General features: G+C 45.3%; 1 protein-coding gene across 1 annotated transcript in view; it reads right to left on the bottom strand.

Moving 5' to 3' along the window:
- The window catches only part of Ank3 (ankyrin 3), a 307,445-nt gene that overhangs the window by 169,433 nt on the left and 110,062 nt on the right, over nt 1-27,950 (bottom strand). Inside the window, exons 6-9 of the mRNA XM_051153191.1 lie at nt 26,032-26,217; nt 25,332-25,355; nt 24,032-24,130; nt 5,190-5,288 (exon numbers count right to left, since the gene is read on the bottom strand). Of these exons, the coding sequence (XP_051009148.1) occupies nt 5,190-5,288; nt 24,032-24,130; nt 25,332-25,355; nt 26,032-26,217 (408 nt within the window). The remainder of the gene's footprint in view (nt 1-5,189; nt 5,289-24,031; nt 24,131-25,331; nt 25,356-26,031; nt 26,218-27,950) is intronic.

The raw sequence follows: 27,950 nt of genomic DNA, 5'->3' as shown, positions 1-27,950 counted from the left end.
GTAAACAGAGACCTCCAGACCCTGCAACATCAGGTCTTCCTAAACTGCAGGAAGACTTACAAATAAGCAACTTGAATCTTCCAGTACGCCTTTTATTTTGTTAATCCCTATGGTGCTGGGGATTGAATCCTGAGACTTCTATGTGCTAGGCAAGAGTTCTACCTTTGAGTTCTACCTTAGCCCTAATTACTCTTTGTGTGTGTCTGTGAATGTGTGTGTGTGTGTGTGTGTGTGTGTGTGTGTGTGTGCATGTGTGTGCAGGCACATATACGTGTGTTGTGGAGGGAAAGGTTGATGCTGAGTATATTCCTGGATCATTCTTCAGCGCATCTGTTGAGACAAGGCTTCTCAGTTGAACCCAGAGCTCACCAATTCAGAGTCCAGTTAGTAAGCATGCCCTAAGGCTCCCCGCCTGTGCCTTCATGTCCATCCGGGATTTATGTGGGTACTGGGGAGCTGAACTCTGGTCCTCACACTGGTGTGATAAATGCTCTACCCACTGAGTCAACTTCCCCAGAGCTGACTGCTAAAGTTACAAAGGCCATGGCTCATTTTGCTGAGAAATGTAGAAGATGAGGAAGTTTATTACCTGTACTGGGAGGGAAAGGAAGGTGGAGGAGGGTCGTGATTGGGAAGCCTTAATGGGGAGATCACCACTTAGCTCACAAGCTTGAGGGATGGACTCTGCTTTCTTGCATTCTTTTAGGCAGGAGTTTGGTCTGCACAGAACTAGAGCTACGCCACAACCCACTTCAATAGCAACACGTGAGAAAGCAAGACAGTCATTTCTATTCTGATTCTTCGAGTTCACTGGCTCTCAATTGTGGGTTGAGACTCCTCTGTGTGTGTGTGTGTGTGTGTGTGTGTGTGTGTGTGATATCAGATATGCGGCATATCAAATATTTACATTACGATGCATAACAGCAGCAAAGTTACAGTTATGAAGTAGCAACAAAATGATTTTTTAGTTATGTGGGGGTCACCCCAACATGAGGAACTGTATTAAAGGGTCGCGGCATTAGGAAGGTTGAGAACCTCTGCTCTGGTTCTTCATACCCACATTTCTTCCTGACAGAACTGAAGGTATGTACATCTAAATAACCCTGACCAGGTAATAATGAGGAGATTCCCCCTCTATTGAGTGTATGCCAGAAGGCCAGGGGCCCAGCAATGAAACTACATAACGTGCTGTCCCCACACCAGTCAGTTCAGCTGCCAACATTCATCAGGGCTCTGATGTTTGTTTCCAGGTCCCTCCCTGTGATGTGACCGTTTGCAAACCCTGTCGTGGTTTGGATGAGCCGGGTCCCCCATGGGCTCATGTGTTCCAATAAATGGTCCCCAGCAAAGCGATACTATTCAGGAAGGTTGTGGAACCTTCAGGGGCCTCACCTAAGGAAGTGGGTCACCGGGAAGAGGCCTTGAGGTTTTTAGGGTACTGTACCACTTCCTGTCCACACTCAGCTTCCCGTACCTTTAAGATCCGAGGAGGCGTGGAGTCCCAGTCGCACACACCTCCTTCCACACTGGACCTGCCTACAGCCGTGCTTCCCCTGCCATGATGGTCTGAAGCTCCTTGAACCTAAATAAACCCCTACTCCTCGTAGCTGCTTCTTTTCAGGCATTTAGTCACTGAAGAGAGAAAATGGATCACCTCTCTACCTGAACTTCCTAGTTCCTAGGGCAGTGGTTCTCAACCCTCCTAATGCTTCGATCCTTTAATACAGTTCCTCACACTGTGCTGACACCACCCACCCATCATAAAACTATTTTTATCGCTATCTCACAACTGTAATTTGCTACTGTTATGAATAGTAAATATCCGATATGCAGACAGTCTTAGGCGACCCCTGTGAAATGGTCATTCCACCCCCCAAAAGGGGTCGTGACCCACACATTGAGAACCGCTGTCCTACGGGTTTGCGTAGGATGCAAGATGAGAAATCATTTGTTCTTTTTGTGAACAAAGACTATCAACACAGAGAGAAATAAGGTCATCTTCAATTAACTAAAGTCCCAGAGGATGACCAGGCACCTCACACTTCTCTTCTGCTTGGCTCCTACATCCTTCATTTCCCGCCCCCCCCCCCCCCCCCCCCCCCAGATTGCTGGTATTCACAAAAGATCCTGTATCTTCTTGTGACTAAGTGGCAAGGGCAATAGATGCCCGCCCCCACTGTCCTCTACACCTCCTTTCTATAGCTCAGGCTTAGCAGAAGAGCTGCAGTCGACAGCAATGGGCCTAGCCCCCCCCCCCCCCCCCCCCCCCCCCCCCCGCTTTCCATATTGACATCATCTTAGTGAAATGTAGCAAAGTCCATTCAAGCAAGCCCTGACTCAGTTGCCCTCTACTGAGATGGTCCTTCAGGGGCTGACCTTTATCATTTATCCCTCTTTAGTAAGATTGTTTCCAGTAGGGTATGGGTGTGTTTTCCAGGTCCAACAGCCAACTAGTCAGTCCACTAGACACCCAGGCTGGGCTGGGGCAGAGGCAGAATACAGAAAATAAGCCAGTCCATGGCTTTGTGGTTTTAAGGAAAGCGTCGTCTGTTTTATTTTTCCACCTCTTTACCGAGCTGAGGAGGCATTCAGTGCTCACTTATTGATTGAGTGAATAAATGTCATCGATAGTAAATAAAGCAGTAAATCAAAGCGTGACAGGAATATGGTTAGTCTGCCAGGCTGGTTTTAGAAACACAGAGATAAGAATTCTTGGAAGTGGGGCCCGGGGTTAGGTTACAAGGCAGGGAGCCCATCAGCAAACAGATAACTATGTGCTTTTATTAGACTGTCTCTGGTTCAGGTCTTGCAGTAAACACACAAGGCATGGAAAAAGGGAGTCTTTGTTTCTTAGAGTTTTGTTTGTTTTTTAAGCTAAGACTTGGTCGGTTCATTTTATATATATATATAATTTGATCAAGGGTTTTCCTCCCCCAACTCCTCCTAGATCCTCCCCACCAACCCAAACAAACCAAAATATTTTTTTTTTTAAAAAGGAAGAAAAAGTAACAAAGAGAAAGTACAAGAAACGCCCAAACACAAACCCTATAAAAACATGAACCTGGAAACCGTAACATGCCATCAAAAGACTAGCAAGTCCAAATACTGCTCAAAATGATATCAGACAAGGTCTACAAAATACCATTGAGTTCACTTTTTGTTGGCCATTGACTGCTGGACATGGCATCTGCCCTTAACTGTGGTTAATATGCGCAGTGAGACTCCGTTGGAAAAAACGAATTTTTCTGTCTGCAAGCGGATGTCAGTTGGAGACAGCTTTTTGTTTAGGGATGCAGTTCCTGTCCACTTCCCCCTCTTAGCACTGGGACCTCAGAAGCTGTGCAGGCCCCGTGCATGCTGCCCTAGTCTCTGTGGGTTCATATGTATGTCAGTTCATCTGCTGTGTCTGGAAGACACTGTTTCTTGGATGGGGTTTTAATATGAATTGGGCCTCTGTGACGTGCTTGTCCTCACTGAGATTTTTGGCCTATGTCAGGCTGCCATAGTCAACAACCATCTCAGTCACTGTGGGTATTTTGTTCTTTTAGAGGACACAATTCTAAAGATGAGGGTTGACTCGCCAGTCTAAGCCAAGGGCTGAGCTGAGAGGCACGCGCTCAGTGCATCACACCCATACACAGCACACCACAGCACACAGAAGGGCTGGGTTCAGTCTTCGGCACCACTTCCATTTCCACGAAAACAAAACCGCATACCATAAGCATCCATCCAGACATACTGATGCATTTTGAAAGCTTAATAAGTAAAAAAATTTTCAACTATGATAAGATAAATACGTTATACTCTCAAAGCCGTTCTTTCAAACTGTATTGATAAGCATATTTACACTGTGGTCTGATGGCCCCTTGTACTTTCTGTCATGTCGATTTCTTTTGCTTTCTTTCTTTCTTTCTTTCTTTCTTTCTTTCTTTCTTTCTTTCTTTTCTTTCTTTCACAGGGTTTCTCTGTGTAGCCTTGACTGTCCTGGACTCACTTTGTAGACCAGGCTGGCCTTGAACTTACAGCAATCTGTCTGCCTCTGCCTCCCGAGTGCTGGGATTAAAGGCATGTGCTACCACTGTCTGGCTAATTTCTTTTTCTTAATCTCACACTATATTCCCAAGCAACATTTCATTTCCCTTTTAGCCCTGGCAACTGTCACTCTACTTTTACTTTTATGGTACTTTTTTCTTGGTACTGGGTTGAACCCAGAAATTTGTGTGGGCCAAGGCTACACTTCAGCATGGATCTACTTGGCCCATCCATTAGAATCATATGTATTTGTCATAACTGATTTATTTTATTTGGTGTTATACCCTCAAGGTTCACCAATGTTGTAGTAAACTGTTTCTGTGTGTGTGTGTGTGTGTGTGTGTGTGTGTGTATGTGTGTGCGTGCATGTGTGTGTGCAGGCATGTGTGTGCGCATGTGTGTGTGCAGGTGTGTATAGGTGTGTGTGTACTTGTTTATGGAGTGCAAAGGTTGATATTGTGTGTTTTCAACAATCACTCTGAACCTTATTTTATGAGACAAGGTTTCTCCTTGAACCTGAAGATACAGTTTGGCTCGAATGCCTGAGCAGCAAGCTCCAGGAAGCCTCCTGCCTCTGCCTCCACAGCGTCAGGATTGTAGGCACAAGATGCCATGTTCAGGTTTGGTTGCTGGGGATCTGAACTCAGGTCCTATGCCTTACTGACTGGGCGGCCTTTATCTACTAATAGACACTTATGTCTAGATTTTGACAACTATTAAAGCATCTGAACAAACACAAGTGTGGAAATGCCTTTCAATTGCTCCCAACGTTTACCTGGAAATGGCCATCCTGTTTTTAATTTCTCGAGGAAAGTCCATGGTGTATATTATTTTAGATTCCCACCAAGTAGCACAAAGGCATAAACACAATTTCCAGCAGAAAAGCTGTCAGACTCCACATCAAACTGACCCAGCAGTTCAGCTTGGAGTGCCAATTCTTGAAGACTTAACTCAATAAAACCGAGGGACTCGAGTGCTTGCTCTTTACTTAAAGCCTGAGGCCATTTAAACACACACTAGCAGTATATGAAATGGGAGTCATTTTCCAAGAGACATCAGCAAAACAGAAAATAGCATTACCCCCACAGCACAGGCAGCAGGTGAGGCTTTCTACTTCCGGGAGAATCACACAGGCCTGTGCCCGGCCAGACTCTTACCCTGGTCTTAGCATCGATCTTCGCCCCGCGGTCCAGCAATAGCTTCACCATATTTGCGTTTCCTCGTTTCGAAGCAACGTGTAAAGGAGTGATGTCGTTCTGTGGGGAGGCAGAGAAGATGTCACAGGCTTGACACACACAGCTTAAGCAGAATAGTTTCCCAAGCGTCTTCAACATTAGCTTTGTTCTGTTCTCCTTTCTCCTTTTTCAGAGAATGCTGGCTTCAAACTCACAAAGGTCTGCCTGCCTTAGCCTTCTAGGTGCTGGGATTAAAGACATGCACCACATGCCAGGTCCAAATCTTATATTCTTTTTTTTTTTCCTTTAAAGACCTTTTTTTTTTTTTAAAATGTATATAGTGATTTGTACTGCATGTACACCTGCACACCAGAAGAGGGCACCAAATCTTATTATAGATGGTTGTGAGCCACCATGTGGTTGCTAGGAATTTAACCCAGGACCTTTGGAAGAGCAGCCACTCCTCCTAAGCCCTGAGCCATCTCTCCAGGCCCCAAATCTTACAATCTTAAGTCAATGTGTTTTTGCTGAGCATAATGGCTAATGAAGAGCTCACTGTAGAGCTCAGGGGGGTGTCCTGGTACTCTGAGCTTTCCCAGACTCAGGAGGACTCTTGGGTTGTAAACGAGAGACCATATTCATTGAGATGGAGACATCAGACCCTTGCTTTGGCCTTTCACACACCTGGTACCTACACGTGTCTACAAGCATCATTAGCTATCCCTTTGTCCATGCATTGTCTATTATCCTCTAAGCCGTCAAGGGAACATATGTATTCACTGAAAACAATCCCCGACATTGGCTTCTTCTTCCTGAGTGATGTATATGAGTTTAAGTCTAGTGGTTCACAAAGACCCAGTGAAATCACATGCTAACCAGGGGGCTCACAGCAACTATACATAGAGAGTTCGAGAGCACATTGAAATGGCTGCCAGGTATTAACGCTTCCTGCTCATGAGGAACTGGACTGAACCCCTCTTAGCTTGTGTGGTGATGTGGACTCCAGGGTTGTGCTGTGCGAGGCAGGTCGTCACTCCAGTCTCTGAGCTCCCTGAGTCCCTGAGATACTAAGAGATCACAATGCTATTTACAGCCCACCTTGCAGTCCTTATAAGCAGAAATGGCTGACAGGACCAGGTTTTAATTTCTTCACATTTTTTATATTTTTATTTTCTCTTTACAAAATGCATTTTTGGCCATTTCAAGCATACACAGGCACAGCACATTTTGATCACATTAATCATTTCCCCTTACCCTACTCCCAGTGAACCCGTCTTTCAAACAAGGCCCTTTCTACTTTTATATCTGACGTGTGTGTGTGTGTGTGTGTGTGTGTGTGTGTGTGCACGCACACCTGTGTTTACTTAGGGTTTCTTACATGAATGAACATGGGTAGAGGGTTACTTAACTGACTAACTTTAAACATACGATTAAAAAGAAGAAAACACCCTATAATAAAAAAAAATTCTAAACATAAAGTCTGAGGAAAAACCTATAGTGAATTTCACGTTCTCATTCTCCAGGTTCAGTAAATGTCAGCCTTGGAGCTGGGCGCAGACAGAGGCTGCTTAGCACAGGCAGGGCCCTGAGTTCAAGTCCCAGGCCCTACACCAATTCACCCTTGGCTTCTACCACACCGTGTCATTGTTGTCTCATAATGTCATGTCCAGGCATGTTGCTTGTTTGTTTCTTTTGTACCCCATAACCACACAGGTCTTTTGCATATATGTTATGGCTTCCAGTTTTGTGTTTCATGGGATTCCTGTGTCTCTCCATCTATGTGTATTCTTCATGCTTTTTCTTTGGCTCTTTTTAAAAAATTTTGTTTGTTCTGTCCTATTCTAATTGGCTTGATTTTATCTTATTTTATTATTATTTCTTGGGTGCTTGCTTGTTTTTAAGGAGAGACAGGAAGACTGTGGATTCAGGTAGGAGGGGAAGTCGGGAGGAACTGGGAGGAGTTGAGGGAGGGAAAAACTATAATTAGAATATACTGTATGAAAGAAAAAAACATTTTCAAAAACTCTTTGAAAAAAAGTGAGTAAAATTGATGCCTGCATGTGTGCCTGTGTGCATGTGTACATGTGTGTGGTATCAATCCCAGGGCCTTGCACATGCCAGGTAAGCAATCTATTGCTGATCTACATGCCCAGTTCCCAGGTAAATATTCTGTGCACAGAGCCGATGGCAGAATCTTGTACTCTGCAGGCCACAACCCCCTCTGAAGTACCTGCTCACCTCTGCCACGGCAGCACAAAGCAGCCATTCACAGTCCACAAACAAGAATGCTATGTTCTCTAAAAAATTATACACACACACACACACACACACACACACACACACACGTCAGCAGTTTTGATTGGCCAAGGACAGTCATTTGCTGGGTTCTGCTTGAGACCTGGCAGTTTATGATTGAAGGTTTCTGCTGTGAGGGCCAGGTTGTAAGAGGAAGTGACGCTGTGTGACAAGCTCCAGGTAGGCTTTGGTCTTTGCTAAGAGTGACAGCAGCAAGAGGGAAGTACACTCTGCTTAAGTTCTTCTGATCTGTCTGCTCAGAGTCCAGCCGGCAACACTCTGAATAAATGCAGCATCGAGCCAGCAGGTGGCGCACGGAGCTAGGCAGCAATCCATGACCTAGTTCCACTGAGCTCAGCAAGCCAGTAGCTCAGGTTTCCTCTTCCTTGTGTTATTGTTCCTTAAGAAAAAGGATTTCCCTGGGTTGACCCTTGTCACACTGGCGACTTGTATCTTCTTCCTCTGTTTCCTTCTATATTCTGTTCTCTCTTGCACAGATGAGTGGGTGTCAGGAGGGGGCTTGAATCCTAACGCTCTGGACTTTTCCTAGAGGAAGGCTCAATGTTTCTAAAACTCTTTAAAAAGTATTATAAATGGAAGTGGGGGTGGGGGGGGCAGAGTTCAGGTTGCAAAATTCTCACTGTGCAAGAAAGAGGATCTGAACCTACATAAAAAAAAACTAGGTGCAGTGCCACACATTTATAACCCCAGCACTGAGGAGGTGGAGACAGATAGACCTCTGGGGCTTGCCGGCCAGATATAATCATTTCCAGGTCCCAGTGAGAGACTCTGCCTCAAACAAACAAGGAGGGTAGTTCCTGAGGGATGAAACTTGAGGTTGACCTCTGGCCTTGATACACATAGCCCACATACATATTATACACACACACACACACACACACACACACACACACACAGCTTGCAGATCTATAGTTCCATGTATATCCTTGCAACAATCCAACAGGTGGCCCAAAAATAACTCCATTTGGTAAGCCGAGCCAGAACTACTCTGTAATTTGCCAATTAAGAAATAGTTCATTGGTGTCAGGGTTGGGATTACAACTTCATCCGCAGACCTTATTCTGGTTTTGTGAGGTAGGGATTGGAATGCCTCTGTCTATTGGAATGCCTATGCTTCTCAAGTGTCAAATGACCTTTCTACTGATAGGCACCGGGTCACTTGTCATTCCTACATCCAGTAGTAGCTGCTCCTGAAAGCTGGGAATAAATCAAGAGGGAAGAAGGCTCCTGTGGAGGAGTCAATAGAAATTTGCATATTGATTCTTCAGTTAAGGAGAAGGTCGCAGGCCTTTCCCCGTGCATAGAGCCAGAACTGTGTTTTTACTATGAAGCAGAGGGCAACACATTTAAAGAGGCAGATTGTGTCAGAGACTGGAAGCCTTGTTTCTAGGAGCCAAGGCTTGCTCCTGGTGTGGTGTCAGTCGGTACAAGCTTGCAGGGATGCAATCCGGCATGAAGAGCCTTCGATTCTGCAACTACAGCTAGAAGGGAACATGTGTCAGGAGCTACACACGAATGGACAGAATCCGATGTGAAAATGTGAGAAAACGCAAAGGCGAAGGGCCCACCCAACGTAACATAAGAAATCAAACCGCAGCTACGAAAACGGAAAAGGGCATTCTCCAGAAAGTAAGAGCGTGGCTACCGCACAGAAAACAAGACCTCTGTGAAGCAAGCAGGGGTCTCTGCTTCTCCTAAAAGTAAAAATGAGAGTGGCTGTGGGTTCTCTACAAGAAAGGTTCAACACAAACCCATCTCGTCACAGGGAGGCAGCAGGGATGTCCTATAACTGGACTCTTCCATCCTATGTAAAGTGACGTGACATTTGAAAGGATACCGAGAGACTAATAACACAGGAAATAAGATACATTATTATATAATATTTAAGACACAGAAAGTGTGGGAAAGTCCAACTACATTTGCATATGCACATACGTGCACTAAGAAGGTTGCACTTACAGCTGCCAGTGACTCACTTGTCACTCATGTGAGGATTGCAGATGTCTTATGTATCCTCACATTTTCTAAAAATAACAGTTGTGGATATTGGCACAGTGGGAAAGTGGGTACCCTTTAGCACAATCTAACCAGCACCACCCACCAACACCACCTCAGCTGCAGCTTATATCATCAACGTTCCTTTCTTTCTTTTTAAGATTTATTTGATTAAGCATACAATGTTTTGCCTGCATGTACACCCGCATGCTAGAAGTGTGGCTGCTGGGACTTGAACTCAGGACCTTTGGAAGAGCGGGCGGTGTTCTTAACCTCTGAGCCATCTCTCCAGCCCACATCAACATTCTTCACTCTGTTATCTGTTATCAGTTTTTCCTGCTCAGCAACATCCCGAATATCAGCACCTCAAGGGAAGCTGCTAACCCAGTTATCAGTTCAACCTAAGCCCGCCCCTTAACGCAAAAAATTCACTGTGGCTGAAGATCTATACAATTTATGATAAGAAATCTAGATTAAAATCCAGCAAAATAAATTCAAGCTAGCTAGAGCTTTTAGTCTGATGTAATTTGTCTTTGAGACAGCGTTTCACCAGGGAGCTGAAGATGACCTTGAACTGCTCACCCTCCTACCTGCCTCCCAAGTGCAGTTACAAGAGTGGCCTGCGAAGCTGTCTTGATAGGAATTTTGTACAAAAACTAAAGCAGATTTCCTTTAGTATAAATTAGCATATTAATAAAATGCTTTTTTCCCCCTTTTACCAAAGAATTTGTTTTTAGCATTCAAAATGTTAACAGAATACATTAGCATTTGACAATGTATTTTAACAGACAAGGTCATAGGAATTTATTCTGTCTAATGGTTAGGCAAGAAAAAAAAAATCAAAAAAATACTAAGGGTGGTTAAGCCGTTTATAGAACTTGGGCCTGGCCGAGCTCTGTAGCTCTCAATTCCCAGGTATTGTTTTTTCCCTTCACCAAAGCCTTTGGGATTCCTTAAAAGCCAACTCTCATCGCCACCGACAGTGCCTTATTCAGCTTTTCCATGATGTTAGCCAACGTAATTGCTACTCAGCCTGAAAAGTGATGCAGGAATAAGTCTACTCAGTGCCTTGCTTTCTATGTCACTTACTTCTCAATCATTTCTACATATGGTGGCTACACACACTACACATACACACACACACACATATACACACGTACACACAAATACATACACACACATATATACACATATATACACGTACACACACATACAGACATACACACACATATACACACATGCACTCACAAAGTCAAACCTATACACACACACATGCTTCTTATACAATGAAGAGAATTGGCTTCATAAACATTACTAGCAGGATCGGGATAAGTATTTAGAATTTTGAGAAAACAAAACCAGAGGATGAGCAAGCATAATTATTTCAAATTTCTGGGCCTGTTATCTGGCCTAATGTCTAACAAAACACAGACCTGTTTCCCTGTTGTGAACCGCAGTCACTCTTACTTGGGGCTCGCTGGCCCTTTCCTCAACCATCTGCCGTCTTGATTTTTAGACAGAACTTTTAATCAGCATCCTCACCCCTTAAAGGCATCAGACTATAAAATCGGGGTGAAGATTCTAACTTAGTAGGGTATATTTTGCCTCCTACTTCTCATTGGGGGGGGGCAACAATTATCAGCTTATTAGGGACTTAGAAGCCCTTCTCCCCCAATTGCTCGTTTTTAATGGAATGACTGAAATACAATTTGAAATATGTTTTAAAAGCAGGGGGTTGGGCGTGATGGCTGACAGCTGTAATCCTAGCACCTGGGAGGCTAAGACAGGAGATTCACTATGAATTCCAGGCCAGCTTTGTCTCTAGAGAGTCAGATCCTGCCTCTACAATAGTGGTTCCCACTTACTTCTTACCTATAAAATCAAGCCACTAATGTTGTGGACAAGAATGGCACGAGGCTTACATAGTAGCTGCAGAGACTAAGAAAGGAAACTGGGGGCAGGGTCAGCAGGTAAGGGCACTTTCTGCCCAGCCTGATGCACTGAGTTCAGTCCCTAGGACCCACATTGTAGAAGGAGAGAATTAATGCCTGTAAGTTGTTCTCTGACCTCCATGTGTGCCTGTAGCATGCATGGGTGTATAACACACACACACACACACACACACACACACACACACATGCATGCATGCACATGAACATGCGCACAATTAAATGCAATAAAAGAAATATATATATATATATAAAGAACAGTGCTTGGACGTTAAGAAACATTCAAGTGGCAGCACACTTTTCATTATTATATAGAGAGTGAACAAAGCATATGAAATTGTTGCTCCTCTCGAGTATATTATGAAATACTTTGGATAGAAAAAAAACTTCAGGTAAAGTAGGCATGAAGTCACCTGGTGAAACCAGAAGGTTCTAGATGACACAGCTCTCAAGATGGGTGCAGTGGGTGTTGGAAAAAAATATGTTTAGGGTTACAGTAAGGCTGTGCTGCTGTGAGCACAGCAGAGAAACCTGGGACACCACGCTGAGAGGTGACAGACATCACACTGGAGACACATATGGTAACAGTGCACGCACTATTCCTTGGTAGGAAGGTGTGGGATCCATGCTGTTAATGTCAAGAGATCCAGAACAGCTCGCTCTGCCGAGGAATGCCTAGCTTTTCCTCCCCTCTCCTCTTCCCACAAAAAAAACCACCACCACCAACAACAAAAAAGACCAACAGAGGGGGGCAGTCAAGTTCATTTCAGGCCATCTCCAGGCAAGGTCATTGCAGCCTTTCCCTAGAGTAAGAGCAGGCGATTTCCTACCTCGATACGGCAATACAGAATTTACATCTACTTTAAATTAGATGAAGGAGAGCCGATGGCTGGGTGATGAAAAATGTGAGAGACAGGTTACCACTAAAAGGAGGAGTAAGTGGGGTTGCTATCTTAACTCCAAGGCCCCTCTTCTCCCTGGCTTCACAGTGTGCAGGACTTTTGTGTGGCCAGCTAGTGGCTTTCAGTATAATAGTAGTGGTCAATTACGTATACCTTAATGCTTTGGTCTCAGCCACTAAGTGTACAGTTGAGCGGCCTTCTGTGATTCACACTGTGGCACACCCATTCCCAGCACTCTTTGCATCTTGCGAAGTGGACCTGTACCCAAGAAGAAACCTGTTGTGGGTTCATTCTGCCCTGTCTCTGTGTCCATCTCTTCTGGGGATTATACGGAGGTGCTTGCTTTACTGTAATGGCTCATTTCATGAAGCCGAGTTCCCTCGTGGTCATTGCATCTGGGGTGTAGTGCGAGTTAAGGCTCTCTTACTGTTCCGGCGGTTGAGTGACAGTCTGAATGCGTGTGCCACCTCCTGCTGATCCAATCACCAGCTGCTGGACAATCTCCTTTGACATTGCTTTCTTTATGTGGGGGACAGGTGGGCACTGATGGCACCTATGGCAATTCTGCTGAGCAAACACGCAGCTCTTTTCATGGTGGCCAGGGTTGACCTTCCTATCATGTATACAGGAGCTCCCCAGTCTCCAAACCTTTGCTAATGCTTGTCTTACCTAAGCTGCCATCTCTACAGACATTCCATACATGATTTCAATGCTCTGTTATTCTTGCTGTTTTAGGGCTGTAGCCCTTTAATACAGTTCCTCATGTTGTGGTGACATCCCCCCCCCAACCATAAAACATTTTCATCGCTGCTTCATAACTGTAATTTTGCTACTGTTATGAGTCATACTGCAAATATCTGACATGCAGGGTATCTGATGTGTGATCCCTGTGGTCCATTGACCATCAAAAGGGTTGCAGCCCACAGGTTGAGAACCACTGTTTTAGAGGAAGAATTTCACTCTCTGTAGACCAGGCTGGCCTGAAGGTCATGGTGGTTCTCCTGTATTTGCCTCCTAGGTGCTAGGATGACAGTTGTCAGCCAGCACGCCCAACTCGATGCTTTTTAAATATATATTTCAAACTGCATTTCAGTTATTCTATAATAAATGAACAATTAGGGGAGAAGAGTTACTGAGCTCCTGCTCCCAGCTAAGAGCTGTTGGCAGAGAATGGTTGCTGGGGAAGGGAGAGTCAGTTTTCTTCAGGAGTACGGACTGTGCACTTACGGGCATCTCTAACTGGACTCAGTGGGCATAATAATAAGCAAGCAAGCAAACAGAAAGAGGACGTGAAATTGGAATTGGGGAAAGAATGTGAAGAAGGGTTCTGGGGAAGTTGGGGGGGAGGGGTATCAAAATAAGTTGTACATGCATGAAATTCTCAAACAATACGTAAATGAAACTAACAAAAAAGAGATATGAATGCTTTTAACTTAGGGGGAGAAATGAGGTCTCATGATCACTGAATAATGAAATAGCAAACTTAGGGCTGGAGAGATGGCTCAGCAGTTATGAACATTGGGTGCTCTTCTGGAGGACCCAGATTTGATTTCCAGTTCCCCTGTGGTAGCTCAAAACCATTTATAACTCCCGGTTCCAGGAGAACCTAACTCTCTGCTGGTTTCCACAGACACCAGGCACACACATGGTGCACAGTCATATATGCAGGGGAAATGAGCATGCACGTGAAATAAGATAATAAAATTTACAAAGTTTATAACCCAATTTGCTTTCTTGCATATTGAAGAAAGTCATTTCAAAATTTAAGTAAAGCGAGGCTGTCTAGAGAGTCTAGACTTCCAGCGATGCTTCTCATAAACACAGCGGTTTCAATACACCACTTCCCCTAGTTTCCTAACACCCCACCACCCAAAGTGGGAAAACAAAACATGGAAGGCCGTCAGAATGGAAATTTTCCTTTCTACTCAATCGACATCGATAAGCCTGGATCTTATTCCCACGTGGGATTATTTCCCCCGTCTCCCTAGAAAGTAAATCACCCCTTGCAGATTTTCAATATCTCAGCTCTTTGGAAACATGCACACGTGTGTGTGTGTGTGTGTGTGTGTGTGTGTGTGTGTGTGTGTGTGCGCGTGTGTGTGTGCGTGCGCGCGTGCATGTGCGTGCGTGTAATTTGCCTTCATTTCATCTTCAGATAAACGGGCACTTGCTAAAGTTGTAGACACATGAAGGAATGGAAATAGTGCCTCCTAAGCAAACATGGCCGGGAGAAGATGCCTCGGCGGGTGTGCAGAGAGTGCATCCTAAGGAGCAGATGTATTCTCCTAAGGACCAAGACGCAGCTGCTGCCAACAGCCAGAGCCTAGCCCTCAGCTTCCAAGCATTGCTGTAGCCCACCGGGCCTGGAGCTGTCTGTCTCTCTTTCAGCTTAGTGCATGCTCCAGCTCTGATGGTTCAGAACTGAGGCCACGTGCCTTGAAAAAGACAGCCTGAGTTCAGATCCCTGCCCTGCCACTATACTCTGGGTGAGACCTGGGACCAGAAACTCCTTGGTGACTTCAACCTTTTTTCTGTAAAAAAAAAAAAAAAAAATTTGTTCTTGTAGGGTTCAAAGGAAATACTACATATACATGCTATTTGTAAGCTGCAAGGCACAGTGTGAACCCAATGCTATAAACATTAAGAGAATGGTTAAGAGACAGTGCTTTTGTTTTGTTTTGTTTTTGTTTAGAAGATCTTTAACATTTTCTGTGATGTAACTTTGGGTATCTTGTATTCAAAGGTTCTCCCAGCCTGACCTTGGTAAATATTTCCTAACCTTGTCTGATCAGAAGAAGCATGGGACATGTTTGTTAAAAACATGGATGGCTAAGTGCCCGCTGCAGACTCCATGAGTCAGCAAGAGGCCCTCACTTATGAACTATGAGGAAATTCATCTTCAATCTCAAGCCTCACTGGGCTTCATGCCTTGGGGGTGAAAGGCTTGCCTTGTATGCCTTGCCAAGAATGTGTGTTCCCTGCTTTCCTGTGAGGTCATCAGGTTCCTGGTTACAGAGAGTTCATTCCAAATATCCCAAGCATGATTACCAAAAAGTAAAAGATGGATTCAATTCATCCTGTCCCTGAACACTCGCAGAGAACAAACTGCCAGCCATCGGGTGTCTCTGGTCTGCAGCCTGCAGGAACTCTACACATAGGCACAGATGGGTATCAGAATCTTCCGACTTCATTGTAACTTTATGTTGATACACACACACACACACACACACACACACACACACACACACACACACACACACACCTTATTCCTTCTGTGATGTGTGTGTGTGTGTGTGTGTGTGTGTGTTTGTGTGTTTGTATATGTGTGCAGAGGCCCAAGGTTGATATCAGGCATCTTCCTCACTTGCTCTCCAGTTTACTTTAGAGCCAGCATCTCTTAGTGAGCCCATGTGTACCGACAGTGATTTCATTTTACACCATAAAGCTAGAAAGTGACTGTGCGTGCATTGACGCTGATGTATGTCAGGATAAGAAACAATAAAGCAGGGGCTGGGGAGATGGCTTAGCCAGGAAAGTGCCTGCTACGTATGCAAGCACAAGGACCTGAGTTTGGATCCCAGAACCCACAGAAAGAGGTGGATGTAAGTGGAGTGTTGTGTAGGACACTCACCACTGCACCTGCTCTTCAACAATGGAGGAGCCTAGGCAGGTTGGAATTCTGCACGGGATTTCTTCCGTCTCTTTTTAAAGTTCCTGTAGTGAGAACTAAGAGATGCTGTCAGGGGCTGTTTGGTGCCCCTTAAAGAGCAATCTCATTGGTGAATGCCAACTTCTAGAGCAGTGGTTCTCAACCTGTGTGTCTTGACAATCGGGAAAGCACATTCCTGATGGCCTTAAGAACCAGGATGCTACCAAATAACAAAATTACAGCTAAGAAGCAGCAGTGAAACTAATTTATGGTTAGGCTTCCAAGACCCATTGGAAATATGAGTTTTCCGATGGTTGAGACACACAGGTTGAGAACCACTGGTCTACATCTTTCCTCCGCTTCCCGTTTTCCTGGGACATGGACCTGCTCTATTGTATGTCTGTAAACAAACTACTTGGGCGGTTGTGTTATGGACCCTGGACCACTGTGTGGGTGGCTTGGAGGGGACCCTCCTTATGCACTGAAGCTGAAACATTCAGGACCCTTCTTTTCATTACATGCTAAACACTGTGAAAAACAAAAACAAAAACAAAAACAAAAAACCAAAAAACAAAACAAAACAAAAAAATGCCCCTAGGGCGCAAACGATCAAAGCATACTATATAGAAGTATGGAAATGCCATAATGAAGCTCATTGCTATGTATAATATATGCCAATAGTGAGCAAAAGTCCTCTATCAATTCCCAAGGCATCCAAGGAGGATGATGTTCCCGGGAGAGCAGAGTACAGAACCCAGGGCCGGCTATGCATCACCCAGAGCCCTTTTCCATAGGTGACCAGGGACAGCGAGAGCTCACAACCAAGCCACGTTCCCCTTCCACATGCCTTAGAACGTTCGAGGAACACTTCTGTCTTAGCTTCTCCAGGCAGACCAGCAATGGCTCCCGTCTTATCTGCAGGCCCCAGGCCAGTGCCCTCAGCCTGGCTGCCACTGTCCTGATTGGCCCTACCATACCTCTGCAGCATCATCCACAGGTATGAGCCGCAGCCTCCCTTGCTTTCCTCCTTCCAATCTGAAGGCTCCTTGTTGGTACCGTGCCTCAAACTGCATATGCTAGTGCGCGCTCCGCCTCAGAGCTCTTTCATATCTCAGCCGACTCCAATGACGGTGTTTCTAATAAAGTGTCCCATCACCCAGCTTTCCAACTATGCTAATCTGCACAGGTCTCCTTCCTAAATGTATCTTCACCGACTCTCTTCCTTCAAAGTGGGAGCAGAGACAATGACCATGGATGCGTCCAGAGGCACTTACCCGGGGACACTGGCTTCTCTGCCCTTCTACAATCCTCAAACCACCAGAGGAAGAGTTTGTTTTCCTTCCCACTTTTATAGAGGTGCCTGTAGTAGTGGAGGATTTGGGGAGGTGGGGGTGGGGTGGGGGTTGGGGTGAGATGAGGACACGTCTGGGTAATCTGAAGGTCCTGCCTGAGGACAGGCAGTGTGGAAAATATGCTAGAATGTTCAGCCGGAGGCCAGGCCAGGTCGCGGCAGCCCCGCCCAGATCCTCGAGCTAACGGGTGGGAAGGAAAACTCTATAGCTAGAGAATAAGTGTTTTTTTTTTTTTTTTTTTTTTTTTTTTTTTTTTTTTTTTTAAGTGCAAATGAGGAAAGCTAAGCTTGGCTGACTCCGACCTTAATAGGATTTTGATTTGCAGGATTTCAAAATAGGATTTATTCAGGTCATCGAGAAACCCTCTCAGCGTATGGATTGAAGTCTAGGGGAGATGGGAGAGGAACAGGCGTCTTGTGGTGACTGTCACTTTGTTGTTGTTGTTGCTCATTATTGGAGTTCTTCCTTCCCCAAGCTATGGCATCTGACTAACTTCTTTTTTTATTTAAGATTTAATTATTTATTTATTTTTATCATGTATGTGTCTGTGTGTATGTGGGTGCCAAGCAGGCCAGAAGGGGACATCAGATCCCCTGGCACCTTAGTCGTGAGATGCCTTACTTGGATACTGGGAACTGAACTCCAGTCCTCTGCAAGAGCAGGGAGTGCTTTCAACTGTGGAGCCATCTCTCCTGCTCCTCAACGGCTTAGACTGTGCTGGTCTAAACCGCAGCAAACTGTACCCCAGCACATTCTGGAAGTGACATTTCTGATTACTAGAAGTGCTTCAGAGACCTGCCACAATGCTACCTACTGGACATATGTCATGCTCTTGTGGGAGGTCTGTCTTCAAGCAAGTTGTCTCTGCTGACAACAGTGATGACCACCACCACAAAGGTGTCAGGCGCTCCTGTCTCATTGTTGGTCACACATCTCAAGCAAGATGGACATGGTGCCATGTCCATCTTTCAGTTGTCATAGTGTCACCATGAGTTATGAACTCTCTGTGAACCCACTGTGTGTATGACAACGCTGCCATTGGCAAGAGCATGAAGAGCAAACAGCAAGGCCCTGTGGGAATCTAGCAGTGTGCCTCCAATGTGCTCTACCTTGTCACAAAATGCTGTGCTCTATGGTAAAGGAGGAAGGGAAGCCAAAAGCTCAAAGACAAGATGGCTGGGCAGTGAGGAAGGGTCTGTGTTTCACAGTTAGCTCTCTAGTAGTGGTTGAAAAAAGCTAAAGCTCTGAGTATGGCAGTGCATGCCTTTAAGCCTAGCACATTTATAGACAGAGATAGCATCACTTCTCAGCTGAAGCAATGGGAATTTGGTGAGCTGGGAAAGAATCAGGCTGAAGAACAAGATCCACCCATTTGTAATGGGCAAGGAAGCCCAGAAGTGGTGTCATCACTTCTTTGAATTCTGTAAGTTTATGCTCTCTCCCAGAGAGAGACAGAGAGAGAGGAGAGGGGCGCGAGAGAGAGAGAGAAGCGGAGAGAGAGCGAGGAGGGGAGGGAGAGAGAGAGGAAGGAGAAGAGAGAGAGAGAGGAGAGAGAGAGGGAGAGAGAGGAAGAGAGCGAGAGAGAGAGGAGGGAGCGAGAGATAGAGAGAGAGAGAGAGAGAGAGAGAGAGAGAGAGAGACTGGGCTATCAACTAAACTCCACAGACGCCCATAAAGTGCAAGAAGACACAGGTTTGACCCCGAGGAATTAAAAACCTCACGTGTGTATAGCAAGATCTGGGAGGAATCTGTTAGTGGACTTTATTATGTTTCAGTCCTCACATAGTTTTGAGCTATCGAGTATAAAAGCCTAATGTGGAAGTAGGGGTTTAGCACATGCTTAAATTAATTATAGCTTTAAGATCACCGTTGCCATAAATTCTACCTGAGAAGAAAGGAAGGAAACAGGGAGGCTTCTTAGTGCTGTTCACACTTAAAGCCAGCGCTTGGTTGAATGGAATGCGGCAGAGCCTCCTGGTGACTCCATTGGTATGCTGGTATGCCAAGGGTGCCTGGTCCTGGCAGGGAGACAAAGGGCTTTCTGGCCACACAAACATCCTGCTTTCTTGTTTTCAGAACAGTGAGAAATGGTTCTCTGAAATAAATGGCTTTTTTATCTTCAAAGAGCTGTAGCTGTAAGAAGCCCACTCACTGTGCATAGTGAGGTCTGCCCTGCAAGGCTGAGAGGATGGAGCTCAGGTCCAAGTCAACAGCACAGAGGCCGGTATGGGAAGATGTCTGGGAAGCAGAAAGAAGCTACAACATCAGTGGTCTCTAAAGCGTGGCCCTGTAGACGGTTCACAATGTAGATAGCGTACAGAATGTGCAAAGTGCATGGAACTGAGCTAATATGATGTTCAAAGCCTACAGGGCAGGGAGCAAACACCTTCCCTGGGGGGCAGGTGACACGCAGAGGTCACTGTGCCGTCATAGGGAAGGCAGGCCTGTGCCCCAACGTGCTGCGCGTCAGAGCCGTGTACTACACAGGCCACTTGCTGGAGGCAAGCGTTGAGCACCTGGAATTCCCTTCAGAAGGCAGCACATGAAATGTTAAGGGTCTTACTATATGGCCCTGACTGGCCGAGAGCTGGTTATGTAAATCACGCTGGCCTCACACTTGCAGAGATCTGCCTGGCTCTGCCTGCTGACTGTGCCACCATGCTCAGCCCAGAGGATGTACCTTGTAGTTTCAATTTAAATTAAAATGAGCCATAGTCATGAATGGCTCTGGCAGCCCAGGCATGGAGCAAAGACTTCTCGCTTCTTGCTCGGGCTCCCAGGGCCCTCAAAATAATGAAAAGTACATCTATTACATGACCGCTGGCATGTATGAACAGGACTCCAATTCAGCATACCACAGAGATCCTTGCATGCCAATTTTTACCGACAATATTTACAAGGTATTATATACGCATATGTATGGTATGTGTATGAAATTGTCAAGGAATTGAGTTAATAAAATGTGTAAAGCAAAAGCCCTTATGTATTTATATATTCATATTCTACGTCTACGTGCCTGCATATATTAAAGGTTTGAAGTCTACTTTTTTTATATTCTTTTATTCCCTAGTTCATTGCACTCACTTGGCAGCATTTTCCTTTTCTATTCCATCCTTCTAGATTTACTTTGTCTGTTTTAGTCTGTAAACCACCTGGACTCTTCTAGTGCAAATCTCTAACCATTTCAGGGATCAGACTAGGAAATACTAAACACCAAGACATGTGGATCTACTCTAGTCAACAGGAGGGGCTTGACCACCATCCACTTAATGCGATTTGGCCTTTCATCACCTCAGTGCGTAAGTGCTCATTCCTGGAATGACAATCAGTAGGGCCTCTGGGGTGTCTCAGTTACATTCTCTTCCCCAAGAGAGGGAAGAATTGCTATGAGAGCAAAGGTCATGCATCAGTTTAGAGGGTGTCAAAGCTGTCATAGCTGACTCAGTCCAGGCTGCAGAAGGCTGAGGCTGCACTGCAGCATTTAAACAGCTTCTGTAGGGGACCCTCTATAGGGGATGGTGTCTGTTAGCTACATAGATAATGCAAAACAAAGTACTGAAGCTGTCATCTGGGATATATATATATATATATATATCAAAGTCACAGTGTAAACACCAAGTCTTGTAGAATGCAAATCTGGAAAGCGTGATGGTAAAATATGGATACAACCTGCCCTTCAGTTGTCAGACTTGCTCCTGGGGTGTACATTTGCCTCTCCTTGGTCATACTGGCTTATTTCTGTTTCAGAAACGTCCATCCACACCTGCAGGTACTAGCCTGGCTCCTATTCGTCAGGCTTTTCACTAGTTAGTATCCACTCTCTGTGTCCTTTCCCAGCCCACAGCACGGCCACCAGCCACCAGCCACAACAGCTCAACCCTCCACCCCACCAAACCACAGTAAGACCACAGAACCCTAAACCTTCCCCCCTAAAGACAAAGGGCACTTCTGCTGCTTGGTGTTTACCTACCCCTAAATACCTCCTACACCACCATCCACACCTGGCTCCCAGTCTGTGGTTTATAGTGACTTATAGTGATATATAGTGACTTATTTATAGTGACTGTGATTTATAGTTCTTAGCAAGTGAAACCAAACATCTCCCCTCCATTGTTCTGAGCAGAGTGGGTGTGACCCTAATTGCAACTTTTACCTGCTTCATTCTAGAGGGAACCATGAATGAATCATGCCTCTGAGTTTAGGCAGAGAGAGAACTCTGTATAACCCTAGTACAAATGATAGATTGCTCCTGACGAAGTTACTAGGAATCTGGGATGTAAGATGGGCAAGCTCTTTCTGAAGAGTCTCCTCTGACCCCCTAAAGCCAGTCATCCATCACTGTCAACAAAGAGAAGCAGAGGCTGATGGGAGGAAGCAAGAGCACAGGGCTCCTATACACAATGTTTAACTCAACTACACTACAGCCTTTTCGGTATTGTATCAAGAGGCCTCATCAATCGGGACAGGCTGGGGAAGATGATTTTTTAGATGCAGCAGAAAGCAGCAAGTGTGGTATATTTTGTACCAGCACACGTGCAATTGTTTTACATTCCTTTTCATTGATGCATGTGAGGTTAACATGCGGGTCTGAGGCTTCCATTGATCTATAATCAATAAAGGATTACTGCTCATAATGAGCGTTGCCATTGTTGGGAGGGAAATGGATACACTCGAGTTGCCTGAAAGAGTGTGACGATATTGTCATTGTCACAAGCATCCCCTCAGATCTAAACTTATTCTTAGCAGCAATAGACAGTTTCTCAATGATGGCAGAGGCCAGCTTCAAAGCCATCTGGACATGGATTTTTCCAAATGTCCTAATTAGAAGCTGTGTCTTAGGGAGGCTTTGACTGTGTTGTGAATTATCCAAATGGGTTCAGAAGACTGCGTCTGGACTAGAGTGTCAATGCTGCCTTACAGAAGAGCTTTGACACTGCCCTTCCGAGAGTCAAAGGTGGCCTCAGAGCCAACTGGGGGTGGGGACACTAGCAGAACCCCAAGAGAGAAGAAGTCACCCTCTCTAGCCACTCAAATGGACAAAGCTCTTCAATAAATAGATGGCCACATTGGAAATCTATGTTGGTGCCATCTGAGTGCTCACTGCTTTTTTTTTTTTTCCTTTTCTTTTCTAGAACTGATGGACCATGAGAAGATGAGGCAAGTGCCCCAAACTAAATAGGAGAGATGAAGTCACGGACTTAGTTCTTTGAGTATGAAATCCTAGCCCCTCTAACTGCAAGCTCCAGTATCAGGGCTAAGCCTACCTCACTTGTCAAACAGGGATGAAGTTAAGCTTTTCTTCCTGAGATAAAATGCTTGGCCTGGCACTGCCCACCTACCAACTTTTCAAAGATAACTTTACTTTTACAGCTACACAGCGAGTGCTGGATAAGCAACCCATTTCCCCTCATCCCATCTTTCTAGAAAAAGAGCTTGCTGCAAAGATGATACCTTAGATGTCACAATGTTTAGATGTGGGGTGCTATGTGGTGGTATTCTGGCTCACAATTTCTGTAACTCTATAGTGGGTTGTCATTTCTTTCTTTATTTTTTTTTAATTAAATTTTTTGTTTGTTTGTTTGTTTGAGACAAGGTTTCTCTGTGTAGCCTTGGCCATCCTGGACTCACTTTGTAGACCAGGCTGGCCTCGAACTCACAGAGATCCACCTGCTTCTGCCTCCCGAGTGCTGGGATTAAAGGCGTGTGCCACCACGCCCGGCTCTGCTTTATTTTTTTATATCATTGTATCTCATATCATTATGTCATTATATTTCACATTTCAATCAACTCATCTTACAAATAGTAAACTTACAACCTACAAAGAATTTCATACATGTATACAATGTATTATGACCATAACCACTCTCCAATTTCCCTCTCCAGCTTTATGGGGAATCCTCCAATAGGTCCCTCCACCAACTTACTGCCCCCTTGAAAGATACTCCATTGTGTCAGATTAGTGCTACCTTGCATGTGGGCTTGGGGTCATCTCCTGGAACATGCATTGCCCTACAGGGGCCATATTCTCAGAGGAAAAATGACTCTCCTTTCCCCAGTCACCATCAACTGCCAATAGCTTCTCAGTCAGGGCCAGGAGTGGGACCTGGAGAGACCCTCTCATACCCGTGCAACTGAATAATATCTTTGTAGTTGCTTTTTTTTTGTTCATTTGTTGTTGTTTTTGTTTGTTTGTTTGTTTGTTTTGAGACAGGGTTTCTCTGTATAGCCCTGGATGTCCTGGACTCACTTTGTAGACCAGGCTGGCCTTGAACACACAGAGGCCACCTGCCTCTGCCTCCAGAGTGCTGGGATTAAAGGTGTATACCACCATGCCCAGTTCAACTGAATAATTTTTCATGCTTCTAGCATATTTCACATGGAGAACCGTCTGTAGTTCCTAGCTATGGAGATTGCAGTTACTTACATGTCTTTCCTCTACAAGACTTTTATCATGAGTGATGCATCCCATCGGCACACACTCCTAATCTTTGTCTACGTGTCCATGTGATAGCGAGAAGTGTGCCAGGAAAGGAAACAAATATGCTTTCTCAATGACTGGAAGGCCATACCCCAGCCCACTCCTGACCCTGGGAAATGAGACATCAAAGTCATTTGAGATACATCTGCGGAAGCAGATGCAATATAGTTGTCACACACTTACCCGCGCCGTAAAGTCCACGGCGGCCGCTCGGTTTAACAGCAACGTGGCCACGTTAATATTCCCATAGTGGGCAGCTATGTGGAGCGGGGTAAAGCCACTCTGTGAAGAAAACACAGCAGATGGTCAGTTGGTTACTTCCAGTTTGTCTTAGGCTCAATTAAAAAAAAAAAGAACGAGGGTGCAAAATATGGTGGGGTTCACATTCCCTTCTGAACTAGGCTTTGGTCAGGCCCAACGGCCTGTAAAGTTTCTAAGAAAACCCTCACTCACAGGCAGAGGGAAAGCCAGGGGAAAACCGGGCATGGAGACTGATCAATTGAAGGACTCCACTAGCAGAACTGTGTGGAAACCCACATTGCAAGAAAACCCTCACAGTCACAGCGCTACAATCTCGTCACTACTACTGCTTTAGGGAGGTGAGACTCGTGAAAACCAATTCCGGTAGTTTTACACAACATAAAACTCAGGTGAGCCAACAGTAAATGCCAGTCATAAGGACCAAAGTCATTTGGGGCAGTGTGGTGCTCTTACGCCCATGGAGGTGACTTTTACATGAAGGAAGATGGCGGTCTACACTCATCTGTTCATTTACCACATGCCTACTCAGTGACACTGTCTTACGGATGTTTTTTCTACCACGGTCATTTTACTTCCTTAAAAAAAAAAAAAAAAAAAAGCCAAACATGCAGCGATTCATTTATTCCCCACCCCCACCCCGTACCAAGATTGGAACCCTAGAAGAAGTAGTGACGCATGTGTGGTTCGTTAGCAAGCTTCTTAGCCATGCTAGCCGTCACTGCCTCTCACGGAAGGTGGGTCAGACTGCACCATTCTGAGTGACTCTCCTGTTGCTGACACCACGGAGGGTAAGTGTCATGCAGAACCCTAAAGACTGAGTCCCCCGGAGGAGGAGGAGGAGGAGGAGTGGAGCAACAGGGGTGTCTGCAGCTTCAGGTACAGCCGATAAGCATCGGAAATACCAGAGGGCCTTTGTCTGTCTCTGTTACAGTACTCGGAGGTATTTCGAGGCTGCCTAAAATCTCCCTTCCCAATGCCACGTTCAGCTGCAGAAAGCCCTGGCAATTAACCTGCCGCCTGCCTTGGCACATGCTCCTTCAGGGGTCGCGGGGTCGGGGCGAAGCAGGATTCTAGCCTACAGAAGGCAGTGCAAAGAAGGAAGGGGAGAGGGGTAGGGAAGGGGATGAGGCCGCAAACCTAGGAGATGGAAAGCGATGAAGCAGATCTCGATTATACAGAAAAACGGAGACAGATACATATATATATATATGTATGTATATACCTCAGTTGCTCTATTCACCACCATCTAGGTTAACACATTGGGAGGCAAAGAGGAGGAAAAAAATGAACGGTTAGTTCACTCAGTGACGTGGACTGCAGGAAGCTCACGGCAGCTACAGGATGAAGATGAGAGCTATGATGGAAGGGAATCGAGGGGGCAGGAAGAAAGCTAGACTCCACGAAGAATGGCTACACAGAGACCTCGCCCATTGTGCCATTTCCCCCAGACAGACTTTCCAAGCAAGACAGTAGGAGTCTTTGGCTGTGGCTCTTCTCCTGCCGCATGCTTTCCACAGCTCGTCTGCCCTGGCTGTGCTGCCCATCACTATAGAGGTCAAAGCCGTGAAAGCTGGCACACAGTATCACTATCTCTCTGTAACTTGCCTCCGGTGTTTGAGCTGCACTGTTCTATACACTCTTTTGTGACATGAAAAGGAAGGAAACTGCAGATGCATGGAAACCCTTTTCTTTGGAGGGGACCTCCCTTTTAGCATGCACGCAAGAACATGGACAGCCTTCTCTGGCTTCTCAGGTGGACACAGGGAGTGACTGCGTTGGCTGACATGGACCCATGTCCTCATTCCTTTCAGTGAAGCCGTATTTTGGGCACAAGCCGGCCAAGTGGGAGACCGTGTGTTCCTCAAGGTTGCCTGCCTGACTTAAGACAGGGGTGTGAAAGGTTGGGGTGCCCCGGTCCCTACCTTTGACTCCACATCCGCGTTGTTGTCATTCTGCAGGAGCAGAGCTGCCGCCTTCGTGTCGTCTTTCCGGGCCGCGATGTGGAGGGCCGGGAGACGCACTTTTCCCTTCGTGTCATTTTCGAGCAGGAGTGACACAACTTGGTCATGACCTTGTTGCAGAGCAACAGCCAAGGGCGTGAAACCGTCCTGTAAAGAGAAGGATGCGTTGAGCTCGGTTAAGTGGGTACTTTCTTATGATTCCATTATCAAGTCAGGAGCAATGGGACGGCCAAGGATCAGTGTTTGCTTAGGGTTTTGGATGCTAGCAGCAGCTTTAAAAGCACATAAGCGCATACCCATTACTTATATACTTCTATAATTATACATATATATGTACTCAAATTAAAAAACAAGAAATTTTTGTTTATGAATTTCTTTCTTCTCAAAGGCTATTAATTATACACCAATTGGAAAAAAAAATGAAAATATCTAAAAGTGCTACATAAAAAGAAATGATGTCCAAATGTTAGTATACATAAAACAATCTTTATGAAATAGTATTGTCAAGTTGAATCTAGGCGGGGTTTTTCAAGGAGATTTTAAATGAGTTGTAAACGTTCTCACTGATACTCTGAAGATGAGGTTAGCACTGATTACACCCTAACCTATGTTTGGGGGAGAGCAACAAGGGGAGCATGTTCATTACTACTTCGAGAAAGACCTCTGGGCTAGGCTCTTGGTTTCTCTAATCAGTGAGGGGAACGGAGGCGGCAAGCATGCAGTACCTGACTTCAATAGTTTGCTATCTTAACTGTGTGTGTCTTTATAGGGGCAATATGATGTGATCTACAAATACAATGGAAAAACAAATTTAAATGCCTAATTTGTTTTTTTTTTTTTTTTTTTTTTTTTTTTTTTGAGACATGGTTTCTCTGTGTAATAGCCTTGGCAGTCCTGGACTCACTTTGCAAAACAGGCTGGCCTTGAACTCACAGAGATCCGCCTGCCTTTGCCTCCCCAGTGCTGGGGATTAAAGGCGCCAAATGTCTAATATTTTTATGGTGGGAACATCAGAAATGTATTCTTCCAGCAGTTCTGACATGCTGTAACTGCCATCACCATGCTGTGCAACACATCCCCACAGGCCTTAGTCCTTCTGGATGACACTTTGAGTCTTTGCCCCACACTTCCCAGTGTTTCTACCCTGCTGAGCTGAGGGTGCCTCAGGGAAAAAAACGGAATTTCAGAATATACCCGGATGTAACATGTATGCTCTGCATGTTGTGTGTTCACCCTGAAGTTCCCCGGAACACGACCAAGCAGAGACAGTTATGGATTCCACAGAGGTTCATTAAATCATGTCTGGTGCTGTGTGGCTGATTGGAGAAAACCAACACAGGACAAAACACCCAAGAGTGGCTCACACGGCACTTCTATCGTGACTTCGTTTCTATATACCCAACGGAACACTAAAAATGTTTTTTTACTAATGAACGGATGGGCAAGTTTCTCATCATTTTTCCTGTAGTCATGGTTACTTCTGTAGTCCTCTGGTACAAACACGTCCGTAGAGCATCAGTGAGGCCGAGGAGGGAACTATGTCCTTGGCTTTTGTTGATTTTCCAAAGATGTTCATCGTTCACTCCTTTGCTAGAAAACTGGTAAATGCTACCATCATTGCCTCACTGAATACAAACTGCCACTTCGTAGTCAAGAATGTGCAAAGCATCAAAGACTTTCAGGAGCAATCCTGCTCAGCTTGTCCCCCGTGTGGCTCCCATCCACGACTTTCCCACCATCTGTGGGCGTGTGCAGGGATTTCTCGAGGACAGCTTCCTTCCTGCGGTGACCTCTCCTCTCTGTATTCAGTTTCTACCTGTGCTCCCTTCTGTAGGATGTGGCTACCTGATTCTCTCAACTCTACTACTATCCAAGGAAAT

This window comes from Acomys russatus, chromosome 11, assembly GCF_903995435.1.
Source record: "Acomys russatus chromosome 11, mAcoRus1.1, whole genome shotgun sequence".
In the NCBI taxonomy this organism is placed as follows: Eukaryota; Metazoa; Chordata; class Mammalia; order Rodentia; family Muridae; genus Acomys; species Acomys russatus.
This window is presented reverse-complemented; position numbering and strand designations above follow the sequence as displayed.